The following is a 24,201-nucleotide window of genomic DNA, read 5'->3' as shown; positions in this document are numbered from 1 at the left end:
ACTGAGGAATGTGCTCCCATTAGATGACTTTAAAAGATTAGACTCATTCATGGAAGATGTCATAGGCAGGATGTGTCGGAAAACCGGTTACTGGGAGAAGTTGGGAGTGTGCTGTTGCAGTCAGGTCCTGCATGCAGGATTCCCATAGGCATCTGCTACTGTGTGTGTGTGTGTGGGTGTGTGGATGACAGCTTGGGCCTGATGCTGACTAGTGTCAGTTGTGCAAGCAACTTGGGGATCAGTTGACTCCTAGCCTGGCTCAGGTGCATCCTCAACCCACCCTCAGAATGCCCTGTTTGGGGGTTTTCCTCCAGATTGGGAGGGATACCACCAGTAGACCATCGGTCAGCAGGTGGAGGTCTGCACTGCTGGAAAGCCAGCTGAGCTGGGAGGGGTGAGCAGAGGGACAAGCTGAGCATTGATTGCAGACGAACGTACTGGAACAAAAAGAGGATAAGTCAATGCACTTCTCTGCTCCCCCCTAGAAAAGAGGTGAGAAGGAGAAATAACTTTGCTCTTAAACTGCTTTGTTCCTCTGCAGAGACAGAGGAAGGGAGTGGTTATATAGCTCTCCACTTCCTTCGACACAGTAAAAGGAGAGTTAAGCTTTCTCTAGAGCCCCTCCACAGTTTCTTCACAGGTATCCTATAAATTGTGTACAATTACCTTAGGAAGCCACTAGATGGAAACCCTTCATTGCCATTTACAAACCTGAAGGATGGCAAAAGGCTAGCGCTGTATAGTACAGACAAAATACCTTGGGTTAAGATCCTGGCATGTGTAGGATATTCAAAATGTTTTTATCATCAGTATTTTGGAAGCGTATTTATGCTGACAAGCATGAGTTGCACTCCTCAGAATCCTCCATGGAGATTCAGACTAAACGTTAGGAAGAATTTGCAACTCAGTGGCATGATGGGAATAACAGAACAATTGCCATATTGAGTTCCCATTTGTGCATATACAAAATAGCATGGGAGCTGTTTGTCCGTGGTGCAATCCCAAACCCATGAGTACCATGACCATGTTGGGTATGGGGGCATTGCTTTGTGTTCCCAGTTTAAACTAAGACAGCAAAATACTTCAGTTGCCTGGCTTGTCTAGTCATTGGGGCGTAGCAAGCTAGTTCTATGTATATTCCCATTCTGTTATTGTGATTTCACTTGACAGAAGGGATGCATAGGGGCATAACCTGTGACTGGGTGTGGAGGTAACCAGGTGTGTGCTTTTGTGTGGAACAACTGTGAGTTCAGCTCAGTTCTGGTATCAAAACAAATTCCTGGGTTCATAATTTTTTTTTTTTTCTAAGTGTATCTATTCTGCACCTGGCTCCTGCTGGTGGATGTTAAAATTCTAGTTAAAAAACAAAGGAAATGCCTCAAGCCTGACGTCTGCCCTTCCCTGGGATATAAAATATCAAGACAGCTGCTTGTGGGAAGAACTGTGTGTCAAGAGAAACTGTGTCCTCCTGATCCAGACATTGCTATTTACTCTGCTCCTGAAACAACTACCAAATCAGAAGAGTCTGGGAATGGGGGGAGAAATTCACTTCAGTTCCTCTTCAGGGGTGAATCTACCTAATTCAGAGTTTCTGAACCCAAAACCCAACCAGCCTACAAAATTCACACCATGTTGTTGCTGTCATTGTTGACTAACTGGAAATCGCAAATCCATTTACCTTAAATCACTTAGATTGACAAATGGGGGCAGGAGAGGATGTCCACAGGCAAATGCCACAGGGTAAATTTGCTTATCTATGCCATGAAGTATATGGAAGATCAGTCCTACTGCACAAACATTAGTAAGACCCACTCTGAAGGAACACCATACTTGCAACAGGGGATAGCCTGCCAAAAGCAATCCTCTTATAGATTTGGCTGAGCCACAATTTCCCTTCATGTAGCCGAGCAGCTTTCTGTTTAGAACAAATCAAAATCTTATCTCAGCAGTGCATATCTACAAGTTTAGCAAAAAGGCTTTCCATGATTACCTCTAAAGTAGTCTTCCTCCAGAATTATCTTTATTTTAGCATCTGTGCAAGGCACGATTATAGCGGGGAATGGGTTTTTGCAAGTAGGCAAGAATCCAATCGGATAACTGGTTCTAAAACTAAACTTTATTAATACATAAACACACGACCAAGTGGTTTTCAGGAAGCTTTGGGGTTGAAAACACTTAAGATGGTGCTTTCCTACAGCAAAACCAAAAATTCTTAACACAGTAAACACAGGAAAGTTGACTTGCAGTTAAATGAGCAAGACCACTGGAAAATTGTTTTAATACACACAAATTAGAAAACATAAAACTGTTTGGATGGAAAATAAGAAAGGAATTAAGGGGATCGAGTAGCAATTAGAAGCCAATGTTTATGTTATGTCACATCAACTTGTGCTGTATTATATCAAACTCTAAAGTGATGCCAAAATTCAAAGCAGGAAGGAAAAGCCACTCTTTTGTGTTGCTTGCGGCTAAGCTTGCATTCTCAAATCCAGATTCCAGTGTAAATCTTAACTGTGACTTCAGCTTATTCTACTACGAAAAGGAGTGGGGAAATAATAGTGTTTATTAAACCCAGTCTTGAAGTTCTCACATTTAGGAGAAGTCTTTTGGGCTGGATAGATGTCTTACACTGCTTTTGGTTGTAATCAGCCACAGCTGTACTGCCAGGTGAATTCAGGCGAGTTTGCTCAATGCCCCATCACAGCAGTGGTGTGTCAAGGAGGGCAGGGTGGCAGTGGTGCCTTCTTGGTGGAGACACTGCAATTATCCGGGGGGGGGGGGGTAAGGAAGATAAGGAGGCAGTGAGGTCAGGGGATATTCGCGTTGGCACCCTCATTTTCCTGCACATTCACATATACTTTTAGGATGTCACTATGCCACCAACACAAACATCCTCCAATTTTGCCGTTGTCTCATTCCATCCGTCCTGATGAATGCAGCATCTCCTGTTGAGAAGGCACTGCTACTTCTGCCGCTGCTCTGTCCCCATCATTCCACACACCCCCATCATGCACTGTTGCTATTCCATCAGGCTGAAAAAGACTGGGAGATGGAGACCAATGCCATTCCACTGGCTCTGCTGAGAAACCAGCTCCTTTTGGCTCCTCCTCACCCTCTAACTTTAAGATTTGGTGCTATTGTTTGCTTGTTTTCCTCTTCCTATATCACCCCAAAGCCATTTTGACTTTGGTGTCATGCCTTTTAGATTGATTTTATGGTGAAAGAGCAGGGCAAAAATGCTTTAAAACAATAAATGAAATAAACAGAGGAAGTGCAGCAGGCAGTACTCAGTGGATCACAATGGGTTTTCAGTGATTTTTCAGGGAGGGAAACGGAGGCCTTCCCAGAAGTGGCAGTGTTTCTCTTGGTGGCTGACAGAGTGTCAAGAAGAGGTTGTGTGTGTGGCCAATTTACAAAAGGCAGAACCTAGAAGGGGGACTGGATAGGGCTCTTTTTATGACAGAACCTCCGGCTGTGGGATGCCTCCATTATGCTGTATGAAGAAGTGCAGAGCCGCTGAGGAGGCTGAGATGGAGGTGGTTGCCTGCCTTTTTAGAAGTAATGGAGAAGGAGCACCAGTTGGCAGTCCAGCCAGGAATCTCCAAGCACATTACCATAGTAATGTCATAGACCCACCCCCTGCCGGGAGTATCAGTTGTTATTTGCTAGTCTGTCCATAAAAGGCTAGCTCTTCAATTCTGTTACATGTTGGGCGGGGGGGGGGTGACCACTGCAAATCAGGCCTTAAAACTAAACCAGGAGGACCACTCAGAAAATATTGGCATGTAGTGGACTAGTAATGACATCATCTGGATGGCTCTGTTTTTAAAAAAAACAGTGAACAAGGGATTGCAATTCTGGACCAATATTGGTCAACCGGGCTAGAATGAAAACAACCAGAGTCAGTACAACAAAAACAATTCACCCTAATTCTTCTAAGAAGAGCAAGGCACAAGCTCTGAGTTTCATCCAGCAAAGAAACATTAATATGAACTGGGCTTAAAAGAATGCCAGCATCACTGATGCAATAGTGAACTAGTTGAAGTGGGAAACTTGGAGGAAAACAGTTGCCAGTTCTGTACGTCACAGGAATTCCATTATGGTAGCATAGCCAAATGGGAGACCAATGCAAGACATACATTTTTCACTGTCATACTTTCTGTATGGTTTGCAGTCACTCTGTGCTTGTTTATTGTTACTATTTTAAAAGAAAAGTAGTATCAGTTTGCCTTTCAGATAATCTTTTGGGACTTGATTAGAAGATAAAACGTGTTGCTCTCCATGTAGCAGGCAAATGGGAGACCCACATATTACTATTGTAAAAACCTGATAACTGGTGGTGGTGGTTGATACTGTTGTCATCAACACCATTTTTAGCCTGTCTTTCTGTCTGTAAGAAGTTTAGAATAATTATAAACAGTAAACTCACGATGGTTAACACAAGAAAAATCAACGTTTATTTTTTTAAAAACCCACCTAAATCAATAAAACATTTTAAAAAGTATAAAAGACACAGCCAGATGAAAACAGTGAACAGTACCCTTCAAAAGCCTGCTGAAACAAAACAGCTTTGCTTACAGACCAGCAGTGATATAACTATGTGGACTTAAATGGGAAGGGTATTCCACAAAGTAGACACCATTACCAGAAAGCCCCCTGCCCATTCTGGCTTCTTTGGCAACATCATTGGCAAAGCATAAACTTTAAGATGGGCTCCAATACTTGTTGCAAATTCTTCACCACTTCTGCCCGGACATCCTAGTTGCTTCCTTGCCCATAAATCTCTGGGAAAAATAGGAAGATTGGCCAGGCTGTTGTCAGCAGGAAATGCCGTTTACATGATGTTATGCTAACCAATCACGTCAACCTTGTTTTAACAGGGGAGCAAGAGCTAAGACAGCCAGGAATTCCCTGAGAACACTGGAAACCTAGTGGATCCGTTGAAGGCTACCCCACACCTGCTCAGGCTGCAAGTCCCTAGTAGTCAAACTTTCAAGGGTTACTTTCTGCTCAGAACATTCTTTCGCAAAATTCGGAGCCTTGACATCACCACATCCCAGTCTGCATAAGCCCCTTCAAGGTGACGGGATATCTCTGTTCCTGCTTCGTAACTCTGCCGACCGTGAAGTAAACGCCAGTTGTCAAACACTACTATTTCACCTATAAATATGACGAAGGGTGCGTTTTAGAATACAATTAGTAGTAAACATGTATAGAGTTTTTGAAAATGTGATAGACCAGGAGAAGTGAGAGACCAGGAGAAGCCCGGCCCAAGACATTTTGGCACCTGAGGTGAACCACAAAATGGTGCCTCCCTCGCTACCAGGGAAACAAGGGTGAGGGAAGATCTACATCAGGAACCGGGGGGGGGGCGGGGAGGAGGATATATATCTACATTGGGGTCTGCTGCCCCTGTGGATTCTGCCACCTGAAGCGGTTACCTCATGAGTGGGTCAATCCTCCTCATGGCTGACAATGTTTTGTGTTAGTGAAGCCCCATCAAGGCATTTTTTAAAATGGATGTGGCATATTGCACTAGCCAAATAACATCCAAAGAAGGAAAAGAAAGGGGAACACACACACACACACACACACACACACACACGTCGCTACATAGCTAGAGAGGAATGACAATAAAGTTTTGAGCAGACCCAAGAGTAGGAATGTTGGAGAAATTCAGTGCAGTTCACATTTTTAAGGTGAATTTTCCCATTTCATGAAAAAAAAAAATGCAAATTGGAAAAAAAATCTCTCTTTCAAAATTCACGCCTAACCTATTTTTGGTATTCAATTCTCTCATCAAGAGAATGTGTACAAAATTGTATATATTGCGGGAAATGACATAAAAATGCAAGAGAAATTCCTTGCAAAAAATGTACGTAAGTCAAAATTGCATGCAATGTGTATATTAGGAGAAATATGCACTAAAATGCTGGTGAATTCTTTTTTTTTTAATTGCAACCTATTGAGGAAATGCAATGAACTGTATTTAAGACTTAAAAAAAATGGGAAACTGAGAGAAACCACAATTGGCAGATTCTTCACTCCTGCATAAGAAAATTGCTATTCTTGCTACTGAAAGCATTTTGGCTTCTTATGCAGTTACTTTACTTACCTGGTTTCATTTTGTAGATGCATTTATTATCCTTGCTGTTTAATAAATCAACATAGTCCTTGAGAGCAGCATAAAATGGCTTTACTTTCTCAGCAGGTATATCAAATACTGTGTCTCTGGTTGCATTGTTGAAGTTGATGCGAACCACTTCACCTTTCTCATCCACACTGTTGAGATATATACATAGGGAGAAAAATGTGCTGTCCTGAAACTATTTCAACAGGTTTGGTGTAAGAAAACATAATTTGTAATTATTTACAGATAGGTAGCCGTGTTGGTCTGCCATAGTCAAAACAAAAAAAATTCTTCAAGTAGCACCTTAAAGACCAACTAAGTTAGTTCTTGGTATGAGCTTTCGTGTGCATGCACACTTCTTCAGATACACACGAAAGCTCATGCACACGAAAGCTCATACCAAGAACTAACTTAGTTGGTCTTTAAGGTGCTACTGGAAGAATTTTTTTTTGTTTTGTAATTATTTGAAATTGTTTCATCTTATAAGGCTCCCATAGCAGCAGTTCTTTGCTAAGGGTTATGGTAACAAAAAGCAGAATTAAAGATATAAAGATAAATTTATCCTCCCCCCCCCCACAACTCTCCCCACCAAAGTATATTACAACTTAATACATCTAATACTTTTTTTGAAAAAGCTGTTGTTTTTTTCTTGTCCACAAGATGGCAAGCTCACTTTTTGTTACTGAAATGGTGCAAAATGATAGCTGTTGCCTGTAATTCAAGATTAAACTGCTAGGCAGTGCCATCAGTACAGGATGATATTGGTACGGTATAATCAGATGCTTCTTTGTTACTTACTCTATAATTTTTTGCTTGGACTGCATGGAGAAATCACAGTAATCAACCCCAATATCTGTGAAGTCCACGTAGGTGGAAGTCAGGATTTGGAAGGCTTGAGGGTTTTGCTCCTTAAGCTTGTTTGCTACATGAAATCCATCCACAACTTCACTTTCTCCCCCAGTAGAAGTCTGTTTTATACAATGGAGTAACTGAATCTGTAACAAATTAATGCCACGTTATAACAGGCACTGATCTAGAAATGTCCCCTTTCATAGTCATCAGTTTATTGTTGTGGACTACATTTTTATTTTAAAAAATCATTTCAACTCTGAATTAGCTTTGCTTTTACCTATTGCAAACACAACCTAGGCCTTCAGGATGGGCTGGACTATATATTTTTTTAATTGATAAAGGTTCTGACTCAGTACAGCTTTACTCCTGTTTTCTACCAGTATTGCTCCAGTGGCAAATGGTTATAATACTTAAAATGAAATCTGGATCAGGCCTAGATCATCCATCATATGCACAGATAAGTATATGCCATCACTTTATCTCTCTTTCCTGGCAGGAGAGATGCCATTTCAGTGCAAACACAAAAACAAAAACAAAGCTGGCTAATAAGGGCCTGCTGATCAATAGCCATTATACAGCTGCTTGATTCGATTTTTGCAATTGCTCCTGAAAAATGTGGGGGCAATTGTATTCAGGTAGTTGCAATTACTCTAATTAAAACTAAGACAAAAATTATGGGGAGCTTTATTAAAGACTCTTAAGTCTAATCATACTGTAAAACATCGGGTTAAGTGAATATAAAACTGCCTAAGCACTGATTTCTGCTCACTTGATGTTCCTACAGGTAAGACTACTAATCACCTTTATCTGCAAGACTGTGGAAGGAAATCAGTGCTGTCTGCCCATGACTATGGCAGTAGCAGTAAGGAGTAGGACTGACTAAAGACTGTGTGTGTCAGCTATCATGCCTTCAATCCTTTCAAACCAGCAGGGATAGAACCCAGACCTGTCCAAATTTGGAGCTTTCCTGGAGTCCCCATTATTTACTAAAGTGGGGCATGGTATAGGAGGAAGGGGTCCAGAGGTAACAGAGCCTCTGTTTGGTTAAGCCATGGAAAATGGAGTTCCATTTAGGTACTACTGTGAGAATGCACAGCAGCATCCAGCGACATGGGAAAAGTAGAGCTATGTTTTCCATTGTTCCTAGTGGCCATGCTCACTACTGCTTTCCTTGTGGCAAGGAGTTCCATGGGCGTGCTTTCCTCAAGAACTGACCTTTGCTCTCGAGATATTGTGACTCAGCCTTTTGGGCAGAACTTGCTGATCCAGAGACTCTAAGTCAAGAAGGTTTTTAAAAATATATTTTCCTCCTTCTGAGCCCACCCCACTGTAATCACCTTCTGTAAATTCTTCTCCACTTCTGACTTCACACTCAGCTTGTACTTTATTCTTCCTCCAGCTGCAAGTTTCTTTCATCCCTCCTCCCTATTCCTTTTACATTCACTTCTTCCCCCTATAACAACTGCTTTCCTTTCTTACCTCTTTCCTTTTGATACCCAGTTTATTGATTTATAACATTATTTTACTAATAACAATGAATGGTTAATATCTATTACATTACGTCACTTTCTAATTTCCTTCAGCACTTTCTCAGGCCCTTTCTTTCTCCTCAGAGGAGGGAGACCTCCCTTCCTCCCCTCCTTCCCAACTAGCTTTACTCAGTATGCAAGGAGTTCCTGGTGCTGGCATTGGCTCAGCCAAAAAGCCAAAGTACAGCAGGGCAGGGCAAGCAAGTGAGGAGGCACTGGGCAGGATGTGGCCCTGAGGCCCACCTTGCAGCAGCCCAGGGTTCACTGGTGAGTGTCAGCCCACCATCCGAAAAAGACTGTTGTGAAGGTGGGGTGGGAGAAAACAATATTTTTGGAGTCACTTTTTCCTACTCTTTGCAAAACATTTTGGCAACATTTCAGATAGCATCGTAAAATTAGGCAGACTGAGAGAGCGTGTAGATGGCAGATTGCTTCCAAAAATGAAAAAAAAGACAAAACAAAACACCATTTCTGTTTCCTAAAAGTATTTCTGAATTGAAAAAAGATTGTGGCTAACATCATATGGCAGTGTGTGATTCTTGGCACATGAGACAGTGAGCTAAGCTTCTCACATGAGGGATACCCCTCTGTTTCCACGCCATACCCGCTTGTACAGCATTGAAATGAATTTTCAAGGTAGCGCAGTGAAAGATCTGGCACCTCTTTAGAAGCACATGATGCTGGCCTGCTCCATTCATTAATAACATGATTGCTACAAATCGTCTGAGGGCCTTGAGCAAAAGTTTCCGACAGCATCTGTGGTCTGCACATTAATCTCCCGTCTGTGCTAATGCAGACAGAAAGGCAGAGCTTTTGTCACCATGTCATAAGTTCAGTAGGTTATTCAAGCACTGGACAGACATGTTTTTTCCATGTTCTCCACTGAAATGCCTTTGCTTCTCGACAAATGGATGCTTTCTTGTGGGCAAGGGAATTTGAAGGCTGTCCTGCCCCCACTGCACATTTCTCAAAGCTACAGGTGAATGCCGAGTAGCCTTTGATTTAGGAGAGTTGCTTTGTCTACATGAGCCTTCCACAACCTGGTGCCGTCCAGATGTTTTGGAGTTAAAACACACACACTCTCTCTCTCTATATATATAAAATTAGTTTTAACATATTAATTAGAATACAACCAAACTTCACTTCTTATACAATCTTTTTGGACTTCCGTCAGCACCTCTGATGATCCACCATTCTTATCACATCTTCTGCATTTCTTAAATTCATATTGGAGTTTAACTCTCATCAGATCCCCTGGGGGACACCAGGTTGTGAAAGATTGGTCTACACCAGTGTTTCCCAAACTTGGGTCTCCAGCTGTTTTTGGACTACAGCTCAAATCATCCCTAGCTAGCATGACCAGTGATCAGGGATGATGGGAATTGTAGTACCAAAACAGCTGGAGACCCAAGTTTGGGGAACACTGGTCTCTAACCAGAGAACTTAATGGAATTAGTATAAGCTCTACCAGAAGGTGTATTCACACTTTTCAATTTGCACTTCTACAGACTTATTGACAATCAACAGGGGATTATAAGACTCTGTTGGATGTTGATTGTATGCAGTTGGCATGTGGCTGTAGGCAGTGGCGTAGCGTGGGGGGTGCAAGGGGGGCCGGCCGCACTGGGCGCAACTTCGGGGGGGGGCGCGCTCGCTGCCTCCGGAGTCGCCGAGGAGCCGCTGCCTGCCATGCCGCCCTGGCTGCTTCAGCCGCGTCCGACAGCCGGCTCGAGGCTCCTTCCGGCCTTGTCTCCCGACGGGGTGCTGCAGGCGGAGGCTCCGGCACCAAGCGCCATGCCGCCCAGGCTCGGGTCGCTGTCTGGACGCGCGCAGCCCACCAAACGCGCCACCGGCGGCAAATGAAGCGCCCAGCCGGAGCCACCTGCGCTCTAGTGCCTGCGCGCCAAGACCGCCCACCCGCCCCGGAGGCCGGCCGACGCACTGGCCCCAGAGGCGCCCCCTCCCCGCGCCAGAAAGAAGCCGTGTCGGGGCTAGCCGGGCCGGGGAGGGAGACCGAGAAGGCTGCGCCGCGACGCCCAAAGACGTGCGTCTTGGCGCAAAGGGGCCCGCGGCACCCAGACGCGGAAGGGACCCTCTCCCCCTGACCCGCCACTGAACTGCAATTCCCAGCTCCCTTGGCAAATCCCAGTCCCCAATCCCCAAGATGCTTTATTTGAGGCAGGGGTCCTTTAATTGCAAAAACAACACCACGGAGGGCAGCAGTCACCACGGAGTTTGCCCCAGAGTAGAGCCGTCAGTATTAATGACCATGGTTAGGGGGTAGGGGGCGCAAGTTACTTGCCTTGCCCCGGGTTAGGGGGCGCAAATTACTTGCCTTGCCCCGGGTGCTGACAACCCACGCTACGCCGCTGGCTGTAGGACCTGGTTAAGGTCACGTGAGACCACTTTAAAGATCTCTCACTTTTTCCTAGTGGGAAAGCGGTGTTCAGTGATGTAGGTGCTTGTTCCTCTGAAAACTTCTCTGATAACGGTCACAGAGCTCCATTTTCTTCTCAATCCTGTTCCAACATAGATACAGGACTACTGGCTTAGACCATATGAAGATTCAGCTGTTGAAAAGATCTTGTAGTTGTTGCTGTTGTGCAATTAATACTGTCCTCATTTTATTTACAGATGTCTCCCCATCTCTCGCAGTTTGTAAGATCTACCACCCACTATGGCATCAAAACACCAATAATACAAAGCTGAATCATATTTTTTTTTAGAATCTAAACTTCTGTTTTCTGAGGTTCTCATGGGTAGCCAACATAGTGACCTCCAGATGCTGGTGGACTACAGTTTTCATAAGCCCAGCAAAAATGGCCAATGCTCAGGGATGCTAAGAGTTTTAGTCCCTCAACATCTGGGAGCCTCATGCTGTCTGCCCCTCTTGTAGATTGTTGAGACCCAACTGAAGCTGAATCCAGAAAGAATAACATAATGGGTGACAGGTTGTATGACGAACTGGTGGGATAGAATAGCATCTGGAAATAAACTTTGGTCACTGAGAATAAGGGAGTAGCAGCTTGATCAATAGCTAAGTGATCTTTTCAACAACTGAATTCTGCCTGAGCATACAAGATAATGATAGGTAGAAAAGTAAATAAAAAACATGGACAAACACAGGTTTCAGATAAGATGGTTTTCTCCTTGCCTCACTAGACAGCAACACTGCATGTAAGAACATTGCTTCCTCTTACCCCAGGTGGAAACTGAAGAACAGGGTAATCAGTATGAAAACTCAGCTTCTCAGTTGTGTAAGCCACATTGTTCGCATCCGCTTTGTCTTGAACTTGCCATGTGGGCCTTTATAATGAACAAGAAAGGAAAAACAGAGTGGTTGTAGAAAAATGTAATAATCTACCTGTAAATCTGGCTACTTAAAAAAATTGGCGGGTCATAAAATGTGAGTCATCATTTTTATGAGATGACTATTTTAGAACAACCAGGACAAGAGGGGAAAGGGTTAAAGCTCTCTTCCCTGCTAGCTATAATCTTGATAATTACCACTTCCTCAGCAGCTCCCATTTGCATTTACGCATTTAATGTCATGGTTAGAAGAGACATTCCTCAGTCTCTCTTGCATAGAAGGGAATACTTTTTAACATCACACTTGTCGATATGCTGTTTCTGGAAGTACTTATAAATTCATTTTCATTAAGTGGTTAAAACTGTTTGATCAATCTAATCAATTGATTGTCTAAACACCAAAACTTTTCTAAGCATTATAAGCGCTCACTTGGAGTGTCTAGATGCCCTGCATTTTTCAGTGAAATTTAAGTTTTGATATTGCTTGGGGCATCAAAGGACTTCTTTACAAAACTTGCCTTTCAAGATAAAACAAATGCGCCAATAATAAATATTGAGCTATATACACATCTCATTCGTTCCCCTTCGAAGTTAAGAGCAGGCTGCACAACTAATGCTCCCTATTTCCCTCTGCATTTCCCAAGATTAGTGAACTAACATGAACAAGAAAGAGCGCCTTTGCTGGCAACAGGGACAGATTATACAGGGTGAAATGGTTTAAATACAAGGGAACATAGAAGACGGCAACACATTGCAATGCAGCCAAAATATGAAGCAGAGACCAAGACTAAAAACCACATTCTCTGGATCAAATAAACTTTGGGTGGTGGAATCCTGTCAATATCAAAAGCATAATACATAGATCAGACATTGTTTAGGAAGTGCCTGTCAATATATGCAACCCATGTCGTAGCTCATGAAAATAATTTAAAAGGAAATATTTAACATATATTTGGTGTAGAACCAATATTCAAGACATTGCCCACTGAAAACAGAGAGAATGTTTATTTTATATCACACCTCAACTAAATATTTATCTGTTATTATTTATCTGTTGTTATGTGTTCAAGGATTTGAGTCAGACCTAAAATCTGCAAGCAGAAATTCTAGAAAGATGTGAATGGTAGTCACAAGACTATTTAAATGTCATGGGGAATGCCATATGATTGTATGGTACATTATGTACTCAAGAGTGTGAGCTCAATTCTGAAATATGACAACCTCAACCACATTTCCACCCTGCTCAATTTGTATTATGTCATCTGGGCTTGATGGTATGTTTGGCCTCTTTAATTAAAAAGGCTCCAAAACAATTCACTGGTTCCCAAGAAATTTAACCCTTGTGACTTGGTTGCTTCTGAGGAAAGCTATTTAAAGAGGGTGATAGCTTTCTTTTGTTTTGTTTAATCTGCTTGCATCCCGTGCGATTAATGCAGTGGAACATTACACCCATGCTGGGGGATACAAAATCAAATGCAGCCCAGTACAAACTTGGAAGACTAACAGAGGAAGCTGTAACTAAGAGGCAAGGAACCCAAAGTAAAGATGCTTGAAGAAAAGAGGAATGAAGTAATGGAGGATACAGGAGTTGAAGGAAGAGGTTGGAGAACCCAAGGAGAAAGGAAAACTCCATTTTAGAGGGCTGAATAATGCTGGTTCGTGGTGGGTGAAACACCAAGATGTAAATATGGGGGATATTTTCTTCCAAGGCAGTTGCTTTTTCTGTACCATAATGCTACTTATCTTGCGTGCTGTAAGTCAGGATCATTTAAAGTCATCTAGTAGTGTCATATGATCTCTCTCTGTCTCTCTTTGTGAGCAACAGATGATGATGATTATTTTTCTATCTTACAGGAGTAGCTCCAACAAGAAGGTACATGAATGCATCACTTATTGTACTTTCACCCTCTTCTGCACAGAATCAACTGGCTCTCAAGATGACCAATGACAAAGTGCAATATATAATGTGTCCCATATGTTAAAAAAAAATACAAATAGCAGAAAGACCCACAGATATGCTTTGTTTATTGCCCTAGAATCATAGAATCATAGAGTTGGAAGAGACCACAAGGGCCATCGAGTCCAACCCCCTGCCAAGCAGGAAACACCATCAGAGCACTCCTGACATATGGTTGTCAAGCCTCTGCTTAAAGACCTCCAAAGAAGGAGACTTCACCACACTCCTTGGCAGCAAATTCCACTGTCAAAAAGCTCTTACTGTCAGGAAGTTCTTCCTAATGTTTAGGTGGAATCTTTTTTATTGTAGTTTGGAACCATTGCTCCGTGTCTGCTTCTCTGGAGCAGCAGAAAACAACCTTTCTCCCTCCTCTATGTGACATCCTTTTATATATTTGAACATGGCTATCATATCACCCCTTAACCTCCTCTTCTCCAGGCTAAACATGCCCAGCTCCCTTAGCTGTTCCTCATAAGGCATCGTTTCCAGGCCTTTGACCATTTTGGTTGCCCTCCTCTGGACACGTTCCAGTTTGTCAGTGTCCTTCTTGAACTGTGGTGCCCAGAACTGGACACAGTACTCCAGCTGAGGTCTGACCAGAGCAGAATACAGTGGCACTATTACTTCCCTTGATCTAGATACTATACTCCTATTGATGCAGCCCAGAATTGCATTGGCTTTTTTAGCTGCCGCGTCACACTTTTGGCTCATGTCAAGTTTGTGGTCAACCAAGACTCCTAGATCCTTTTCTAGCCCTATTTGTATCATTGTGCTTCCAGAATACATCATAGTTTATTTTTGTATCTGTGAGTCTGTTTTTTCTTGTCTAAAGATGATCAGCCAGATCTTCCTTGCAAGTATGATTTATTGTATAGCAACTTGTTTTGATTTTTGAAATTTAGGAATCCAAATCTTGGGTTTTGCTTAAGCATGCTATCAAACACAGGTCTTCAACTGGTGTTGGCCTGAAAAAAGGTGAATTGCAACAGGAGCACTGCCACTGTGCAAAAGTTGTCCACGGGTCTGCTAGGCTATAAAGGCAACATTTCACAGTTTGGCTTCTATCTCTGTCCCTTTTCTTTGGCGCAAAGGGGCAAAGTCATCTCCAAGAACCAGCTTTTATTATCCACACAGGCCTCTGATTTCATCATGTGTCTGGGACTCAAGTTCTCTGGCCTAACAATTACTTGTATCTAAAGTGCTTGTAAAATTTAACTACAATTCCACGGATCGGGAGGGTATGTTTTAAAATAATTATTTAATTTCCCCCCTTTGACTTTTTTATTTTTTAAAAAGACAGTTCATTTGATCCACGTTGAAATTTGGCTGTGCTAAACTTTCCCTTTCTACAAATTTGCCAGCCTAATTAAATATGCAATTTATAGATTAGCAACTGCACAGTGGATTGTTGTTTTTGTTTAGTTATTTAGTCATGTCTGACTCTTCGTGACCCCATGGACCAGAGCACGCCAGGCACTTCTCTCTTCCACTGCCTCCCGCAGTTTAGTCAAACTCATGTTCGTAGCTTCGAGAACACTGTCCAACCATCTGGTCCTCTGTCGTCCCCTTCTCCTTGTGCCCTCCATCCTTCCCAGCATCAGGGTCTTTTCCAGGGAGGGATGTGCCATAGAAGAGTGCATATCCATTGTCAATGTTTGTTTAGTGGGCCACTGGGACTAATTATCTGTTCTTTTTTCATACATTCTGGAAATGGCAACATCCCAAATTTTATTTGTTGTTGTCAGCGACCAGATAATTTCAGCCTAGCAAGACGAAGGTTTTGTTTTCCTTCAGTCATTCTCTTAGTACTTGGCTGAAACATTTACTTCCTCTCTCTTCATTAGCAAGCGACGCACTAATGAGAGAGAAGGATCTCCTCCACTATTCTCAGCATCAGAGTTGGATGGCCCTATTTCCTCCATCCACACCATACTATGCTTAGCCAACCCTGCATACACCAATACAGTATTCATGTGGCCTTGTACAAAAACATTATTGGGGGAAGCAAATCATTGCTGCTTCTGGAAGGAATGTGACTCTTCTAGCCAAGCCTTAGGAGTATTTTTCTTTCTTCTGTTTATTTTAAATAGCTTCATCCATAGAAGGGAGAGACATTTGTTGTTTATCACACTGTTAACTCTCAAAAGGAGATGCTAAAAATAAAAGAGATGTTTAGCTGGAATTGTTATTATCCAAGAGGCGAAAAACATGAAAGGTATTCTTTGGCTCCCTCTCCCCGATGTTCTGGATTTTGTGTCTAAAATAGTAAAATCTTTAACTAACAGAAATGGCAAAATTACAGATGGTAACATTCAAATGTGGCATGCCTTTTCTCCTCTGCTTCCCTCCACCCCATTTACAAGTCATCAGAGAGAATCAATCATCAGAACTGTAGATATTAATGATGGTTGTAGAAGCGATTGTGTTGCAACAGGATTTGCCTTAGGATTTGTGCAACTTTTAATGCAAGCGTAACTCTGCGATCATCATCTGAGGTCCTTCTTCATGTACCTACTCCACAAAAGGCCTGGAGGGTGGCAACCTGAGAATGGGGCTTTGCGGCAGTGGCTCCTCGTTTGTAGAATGCTTTCCTCAGGGAGGATGGTTTGACGCCTTTCTTATCTATCTTACAAGGGCCTGTAGATTGGCAAAAAGTAGACCATGACAACTGAATAGGCTAGGGCAGCTGCAGAGAACCTATCGCCTTCCAGATATTACTGAACTACAACTCCCATCCTCCTGGGCCATTGGCCATGGTAACTGTGGCAGATGGGAACTGCAGTTCAGCAACATTTGGAGGGCCAAATGTTCCCCATTCCTGGCCTAGGGTCAGAAGGCCAAATGGTTGAGACTGTTAGGGATCCACAAGTCTGAATTATGAATGTCTAAATGATAACATTTTCATGCCAATCACTTTCTAGTGTGACAGAGAGCTTTCAGCTTAGGACAGTGTTTCACAAACTTTTCTCTCTGGGCCATTTTCAGAATAAAAATTTGCTCACGACCACTGAATTTCTTGATAAGATATAGATTGGAAAACAAAAATAAGTAACTTCTAGCAGTGCTTGATTTATATCATAGAACACAGCTATGTTAGAATATGATCATGGGACATCCCGAAAGTATAAATTCAGCTACATGAATTATCTGCAAACTATAATTATACATGTGTCTCTTACATGTGTACCTTAAGTATGTATACAAACTCAACGAGAGGTGTGAGCTTGCTTTTGCCAGGTAATCTCATTTATATTAGGTCTAATGTGAGACAAAATCTCATCTCCTCACCAATAAAAAGAAGCCTTTCTCTTTTCTGATCTTTCATATTTGTCAAAATTGAAAATCCCTGATCATAACAATACAACATGGAGAACTATAGAATAGCCAATGCTATTGAAGAGAGGCATGGATACTTTCTGGTTGTATATACACATAAAAAACATTACTATACTATACTATACTATACTATACTATACTATACTATACTATACTATACTATACTATACTATACTATACCACACTGAAATGTTTAAATGTTTCTTTGATTGTCCATGAATCTTCCTGCCAACTAACTGCACTAGTTGCTGGTTCAGTTCAGGACCAGGCCCCATTTAAAGCACTGTGCTGAACTTTAAAGCCCTAAACAGTTTGGGACCAGGTTACCTGAAGGACACATCTACCTGCACTCTAAGTTCAATCTTCAAGGCCCTGCTTGTATGTCCCCACTTGGGTAAGTGCAATCAGGTTGGTAGGCAAAAGGGACAGGACCTTTCTCAGTGGTGTCCCCAAGACTGTGAGACTATATTTCAGCTGAAATTTGTAATGCCTTATCTTTGCAGGCCTTTAAATGGGCCCCTAAACTAAGGTTACCAGACATCCCCGTTTCCTGGGGACAGTCCCTGAATTTACAAATCAGTCCCCTGACAAAATCCTATCATTCCTACTGAAGTTGAAAAGTGTCCCCGGATTCATTGAAAAAAGATTTGGTAACCTTACGGCCTAAACGGCCTTCTCTTAAATAAGGATTTCATTGATTTGCTGCATAAATTTCCCTGAATTTCTGTAACTGCTATAAATGTGTGTAATTTTATCATTCTAACCGGGTTGAATGTTTTGTGATTAGATGATAGAATGGGGGAAAACAGTACACAACAGAAACTAGGATGCAAAACCTTGCATTTCCATCATCTCTGTAAAGTATCTTGCTAGAATCTTGTACCACTGATTCTATCACTATGGAGAAAAATTAATGCAAACTCATTCTGTGCCAGTGTATTGTATACTTGAAACAACTGGCTGGAAAGCTTTTGCACCACATAAATTTATCTGGCTGCATAACTATCACTAATGCAAAGAAAATGCTGAATTGATAGTAAAAGAAAAAATTAATATCTCTCTACTCCCACCCCTGGAGTGATGTCAAGCAGCAATATGGGTCATAAATTTGACAAGAGCAAGCATATGTAAAAGCTTTAACTTACCCATAAAATGTGAGGCGAAGGAATCCAATACGTTGCCCAAGTTTAAGCAGCTCTCCCTGTCTGCTGGCAGCTCCCGTTAAGAGCACGATCCCTGTCCTTTTAAGGGTGACCAGCCACTTGTATGCACTTTCATCACTGTGCAAGACCTCTTCAAAGGCCAGAGTTGGCAGCTGCAGATCAGAACCCCAGTATTGACGTTCTGTAGAAGCCATATTAAGAAAAGGGGAATACACAAAGAAGTATTAATGATTATTACATTGTTAATGAGAAGTAGTAATAATAAGTACTAATTAATGAGAAGTATTAATAAGATCTACTTATTTCAGCGTTACAAACTGGAGTCTATCATCAGGACACACAGAGCTGAACAACTCCACTTAAAAGAGGACTCTTTCAACCCCTCACAGTGCCGTTGTAGCATTTTGTTAGCCTTACATGAAAACAATGCAGCCAATCTTTTTTTGTACGGCTTCTGAAGGGCATCTGCGTCTGCCAAAGGGGAAAACGTTCCTCCTTGTTAATGTATAGGGGGATACTAAATTCAAAAAGTAACCCCTGGGACATTTCCCAGGAAAGGACTTTGCTCTTTTACAGTGTGTACAGAATGCTGCCTATTGTATAAACAGACACAAGCTTTAAAAGCAATTCTAACAAGCCATTTGCCTCTTGCTTTATGAACCCACCCAACTAAAACCTATCCAGTCTAGCTGAAGATATTTTTTCTTTGTGTGCACAGCACTCCAAATCTATCTTGTCTCAGATGTTTGCAAGTTGAAGGTTTTCAAGCACTAAGTTAAGAGGCAAGATGCTCCAGGTTCAGCCACTGTTACTGGAGCACGGAGAATGCAGGGGCTCAAAGAGCCTGTCTTCATGCTCTGCCTATATGCACCCCAAAGCATTTGAATTGTCACTGTTGCAGAAAGGATGCTGGATTAAAAATGGACCCTTCACCTGATCAAGAAATGCTCTTTCTATGCTCACATGGAGCAAAAGCCATGCACTTTCCCAGGGTTATTATTATTGTCTACTTTACTTTCAGTGATGCATGTGATGATTCAAGATTTCCCCTGGAATTCTTGGTTTACCATCAGATGGTCTAAAACTGCTACTGGATCACGAATGGAAGAAAAGAGCCTTAGCACAATGCAAGCAAAGATACACAGACCCAAGAGAAGCAAACAAGCTAATTATGAGCACAATGTGTGTGGGTGTGCCAGCACATAAGTACATACAGACCACCCAAATGACTTGACTTCATTGGAAATTTTTCTCTATAATAAATTCAGGTAGCCAAGGAAACTTGCTAAGCATCCTTTGCCAATTACTTGATTGCTAAGCAGATAGATTATGACAGGGAAAACATATTTCCTACTGGTCTTCAGGAGAAATGAAGGAAAAATTAAGACATGGCAGGGCAGTTATAGTTGCTTTAGTCACGCATTGGGTGAAGATTAAGCCATTCTCCATTTACAGCGAAATCAAAGCACATGGACTCTCCCCACTCCCGTTGTGCAGTCTCCTCATGGTTTGTCAAGCCCAAACACCTCTGATACCAGAACTGATCTTGACTGGGAAGAAAAGGCTTGCATGGCAGACTGGAGGGAAAGTATGAGGTGAGCGATTCATTCCCCTGACTTGCACTCCCACCTCCTTCTTTATACATGAATGTTATATTCCATCCATCTGTCCCCAGCCACTCTGGGCTGCTTCCAACAAAAATTAAAAATACATTAAAACATCAGTCATTAAAAACTTCCCTAAACAGGGCTGCCTTCAGATGTCTTCTAAACGATGGGAGGGCCTTCCACAGGGCAGGCGCCACTACCAAAAAGGCCCTCTGCCTGGTTCCCTGTAACTTCGCTTCTCACAGTGAGGGAACCTCCTGAAGGCACTGGACTTCAATGTCCAGGGAGGATGATGGGGGTGGAGATGCTCCTTCAGGTATACTGGGCTGAGGTTGTTTAGGGCTTAAAAGGTCAGCACCTGCACTCTGAATTGTGCTTGGAAATGTACTGGGAGCCAATGTAGGTCTTTCAAGACCATTTAATTTAACTATTATGGCTGTCCCCAGGGCAAATGCTGATTGGCCCAGGATCCCCCACGCACATGGAAAAGCTCTATGAGCATACATCAGAATGCATATAGACCTCTCTTTTGCAATTACTGAATATGTATCAGGCAGGGAGTGTGGCACATAACCAGGCTTATGAACACTTGCCCTGTCATATCGTGCAAAATAATAAGGATGAAAATGGTGTCTTCTGCTTCTTGTAAAAGTAAAAAAATATTATTGAGTTAAACTAGTTGAAGCAGATGAAAGACTAAGGAAAAGGAAATTAATTAAAACAACCCCACTATTCATGGAAATTTCCCAAAGGATCATCTCAGAGCTGGTCACTGAAAAGATGATCCACAATGAAAAAAATGTGTTTCCAGGATGTAGGAAACTACCCTGGATTAAGAAAGAAAAGAAAAAATCCTTAAATGACAATGGCTGTCACTTTTGAAATACAGTGGTGCCTCGCTAGATGAAATTAATCCGTTCCGCGATTCTCTTCGTCTAGCGGTTTTTTCGTCTTGCGAAGCAAGCCCATTGACAGCTTAGCGGATTAGTGCTAGAGCTGTCAAGCGGCTTCCAGCGATCAGCTGTTAAGCGGCTTATCAGCGGAACAGCTGTAAGCGGCTTAGCGGCTTAGGAAAAGGGCAAAAAAAGCAAAAAAAAAACCGCTGGGGGACGCAAGATTTTTTCGTCTTGTGAAGCAACCCCATAGGGAAATTCGTTTTGCGAAGCGCCTCCAAAACAGAAAAACCCTTTCGTCTAGCGGGTTTTTCGTCTTGCGAGGCGTTCGTCTTGCGGGGCACCACTGTAGCTATTCCAAGCTGCCATGTGGAAAAGCTAATGGAAGGCTCTAAGAACCATCTGATTAAAATTGCTTAAAAGTAGAACCTTTCTAATCACAAAATAATTATCCCCTGGTAAAAAGCAGAGTTTGCACTGCACATACGAACACCTTGTGGAATATTATCTGCTTGTTATCATCACTCTCCTCTTGCCAAGCCAAATAAGATTAAATAATTAAGGATATTCTGTGAGTTCCTTCAACTGAACAACAAGGAAAGACATCATTTAACATTCCAACTGATACTGAGAAGTTACAGTTTGTGAGAACTCAGAGTGGTGGTTCGTAACCTACTGTGAATGGCTCCTCCCACTCCCTACTCCAGCTCCTACCCCTTGCTCTGGGGCAGGAGCGCCAACTTGAATAAAATATGAGGAGGGGCAGGTAAGGCCTGCCCTGCACAATCAATCGCAAGATGTGGTGCACACATACCATTTGAATGGCAAAATCCATCAACTTGGGTAGGAGGGCTCAAATATTTTATGGGGGGGGGGGCAAAGGGACCTTGGCCCCTAGGAGTTGACTCCTAAGCTCTGGGGGCAAGGGACCTTCTCTCAGCCCTTTGCCTGCCCTGGGATCTTCCCCAAACTCAGACGCAACAGCCCTCAATGCACTCAAACCACCTCCTTGGAACCTCAATCCAGTTCTCTGCCCTGCTTGCATGTTCAGAAGACAACCTACAGACAAGTGGAAAATCCACAGCTGAACTACGTGGCTGGACATTTTCTGCAGAACATTCCTAAATCTACAAATGCTGTGGCAGAAGAAAATGGTCTCCAGTTCAATTATTAAACGTAGCTATTAAATCCAAGTTCTGTTTGGGAAAACAGACCAGCAGCAATAACTCTGCAGGCATTGTTTGAGCCCACCATAAACTTAAAAGTGGTGGGTACTCAAGATTTTAACGTTAACTTGGTTATTTATTTCACATGCTGTTTCTTGTGGCAGTTATGCATCTCAGTGTAGTCAGCAAAAGCTGCCCCGAGCCGACGACTGCAAGTAGTAAGAACAATTTTCTCCATTTGCAAGGTTTGCACTTTCCAACCACAGCTAGCATGTCTGATTCCTCTGGCTTAAGCCTGTTAGAGGGAGAGTCCAAGAAACACAACACACACATCCTAATGTAAACCATCCACACAAACCATCTTTCTATCTGACTTTGTGTTTCTAAGAAGCTGTGACATGACTGACAAGTTGCTGAATTCCCCCCAAAATATTCCTAAAATGAAGAAAACACAGTGTGGTCCTTGAGGAGAAATGTAATCACACCTTATTAAATTCCTTAGCAAATCTGCTCGAACACACATTTTGCTTAGTGCTGGACTCAATAAACCGTGGTTGCTACATTATAAACAAAGAATGGCTCTTCATGAGGGGAACGGAAAGTTGCTTCACAGATTAAGCCACTCTGACAGTAATAATTAAATTACAAAGCAAATCCAATAAAAGATAAATGTGTTTGCCTGATGCATAAGTCCTGTGAAAATTGATGGGTTCCACTGTATGCTTTATTTTCCAGTTTTTCTTGTCTTCCCTTATTTATTTGATTTGGCTCCTGAGGTCCCAGGAGCAGAACCCCTTTCAGTGGGATGCTTCCGCTGGTGGGACGGGAAATTATTTTCATAGATTCCACCTTCTCCCTACAGTTGCTGGAAGACTTACTCCAGAGCACTTGAGGACCCTCCAGAAGAGCGTGTGTGGCTACAGGGAAAAGAGGAATGAGTGAAAATCACCTCCTTTCTCCTTCCATGAGATGGAGTCTTAACTGGATCAAAGTCTCTTCCACAAAGCCATTGTAACAAGGAGAGTTGGTTAGGCTTAGATCTGTAGTCCTCTCTACTACTGACAAGGGGCCAGCCCAATACATTTTGTGGCTTGAGGTGAAGGACAAGATGGCCTCTTCTTCTAATCCATGTACGGAAGCTGACAACTGGTAGCTGAATATTACTTTAACACCGACAACAGGTTAGCTTCCATTTTCTGCACCCGAGGGTAGCAGGCTAGTTAAGATGGCAGGCCTGGCTATATGGCACAGACAGCTCTTTCAACACTTCACCTTACTACTATTACCACCACCACTCTTAGGTAAAGTTGTATTCATTTTCTTAGCCATTCTTTGTTTGCAAGCGCTCTACAAAATGAAAAATTACTACCTGGAAATGAGGGAAGGTTACATCATTATGTCCATTATGGCATTTCTAACACTCATGTATTATTGCTTAGAATGTTTCTATAAAAGGGGGCATAGTTTTCTTGACTGGTGACTGAAAGGCTTCCACACTGAGCACTGACTGTGATATACCAGGCTTTGTTCACTCATTTTTAACAGGGAATCTGCATGTGTTTCTCCTCCATTTTTCCAGACTTCAGAAAATCCAACTTCATTTTTTAACTGTATGATCCCAAGTGTTGATGACCTTTTGCATTGTCATTCTGGCCTGTATTGATTCCTCTGGCCATTTGCTTCTCAGTTAACTGTTTTTCCTCTTGAGGAACCTTTAATCCTTCCTTTTCGAAATAGCATTATTTTTGTATCTGCTTCAGATACTGCTGTATTTTTGTATTTTCTGCCCCACCCCCAATGGCAGTGCAGGCATAACCATCACAGAAAGCACATTGAAAGAAGATTGTACAACAAAATTATATCATCCCCTCCAAAAAAGCAACAACAGTTGGGGCTGGAGAAACGGGACTGTCCATTTGGCTGCAAAGTGTTAGAAGTCAGGAAACAGACTTACAATTCCACTTCCAGATTAAAGCAGAAGAGTGATGACTGGAGGCTGCTAAATGGGTGCACATCTTGAACAAACATCACCAACAATAAAAATCATAATAGTTGAATCTGCAGCTATTTTCCAACAGCAGAGAAGAATAAAAAACGCAGCTCACATAAACATCCATTGTAGCTAGCCTAAACAAAATGTCTCAATAGCATGCCTCAATGGGCCAAGTGCTTCAAAATCTGGCAAATGACAAATGTTAACCAATTCCATAGATACAGGCTGAATGCAACAGAAAGTCATGATAGCACCTGAGTGGCTGA

At 42.3% G+C, this 24,201-nt stretch overlaps 1 protein-coding gene and 1 long non-coding RNA gene across 3 annotated transcripts in view; one reads left to right on the top strand and one right to left on the bottom strand.

Moving 5' to 3' along the window:
• Positions 1-4,434: 4,434 nt before the first annotated feature.
• Positions 4,435-24,201, bottom strand: part of BBOX1 (gamma-butyrobetaine hydroxylase 1) — a 39,501-nt gene continuing 19,734 nt past the window's right edge. For both annotated transcript variants that reach the window (XM_083751766.1, XM_083751767.1), the window contains exons 4-8: positions 18,259-18,457; positions 11,712-11,817; positions 6,929-7,125; positions 6,116-6,282; positions 4,435-5,160 (exon numbers count right to left, since the gene is read on the bottom strand). In XM_083751766.1, coding sequence (XP_083607892.1) covers positions 5,000-5,160; positions 6,116-6,282; positions 6,929-7,125; positions 11,712-11,817; positions 18,259-18,457 — 830 coding nt within the window. In that variant the 3' untranslated portion in view covers positions 4,435-4,999. The remainder of the gene's footprint in view (positions 5,161-6,115; positions 6,283-6,928; positions 7,126-11,711; positions 11,818-18,258; positions 18,458-24,201) is intronic.
• Positions 11,841-13,815, top strand: LOC310851283. The gene is made up of 2 exons (XR_014567686.1): positions 11,841-13,482; positions 13,675-13,815. It is a non-coding gene; the product is annotated as an uncharacterized lncRNA (long non-coding RNA).

The sequence above is a fragment of the Podarcis gaigeae genome (genome assembly GCF_964106915.1).
Source record: "Podarcis gaigeae genome assembly, chromosome: 1".
NCBI classification, from domain to species: Eukaryota; Metazoa; Chordata; class Lepidosauria; order Squamata; family Lacertidae; genus Podarcis; species Podarcis gaigeae.
Note: the sequence above shows the minus strand (reverse complement) of the source record. Positions and strands in the feature narration are given on the sequence as shown.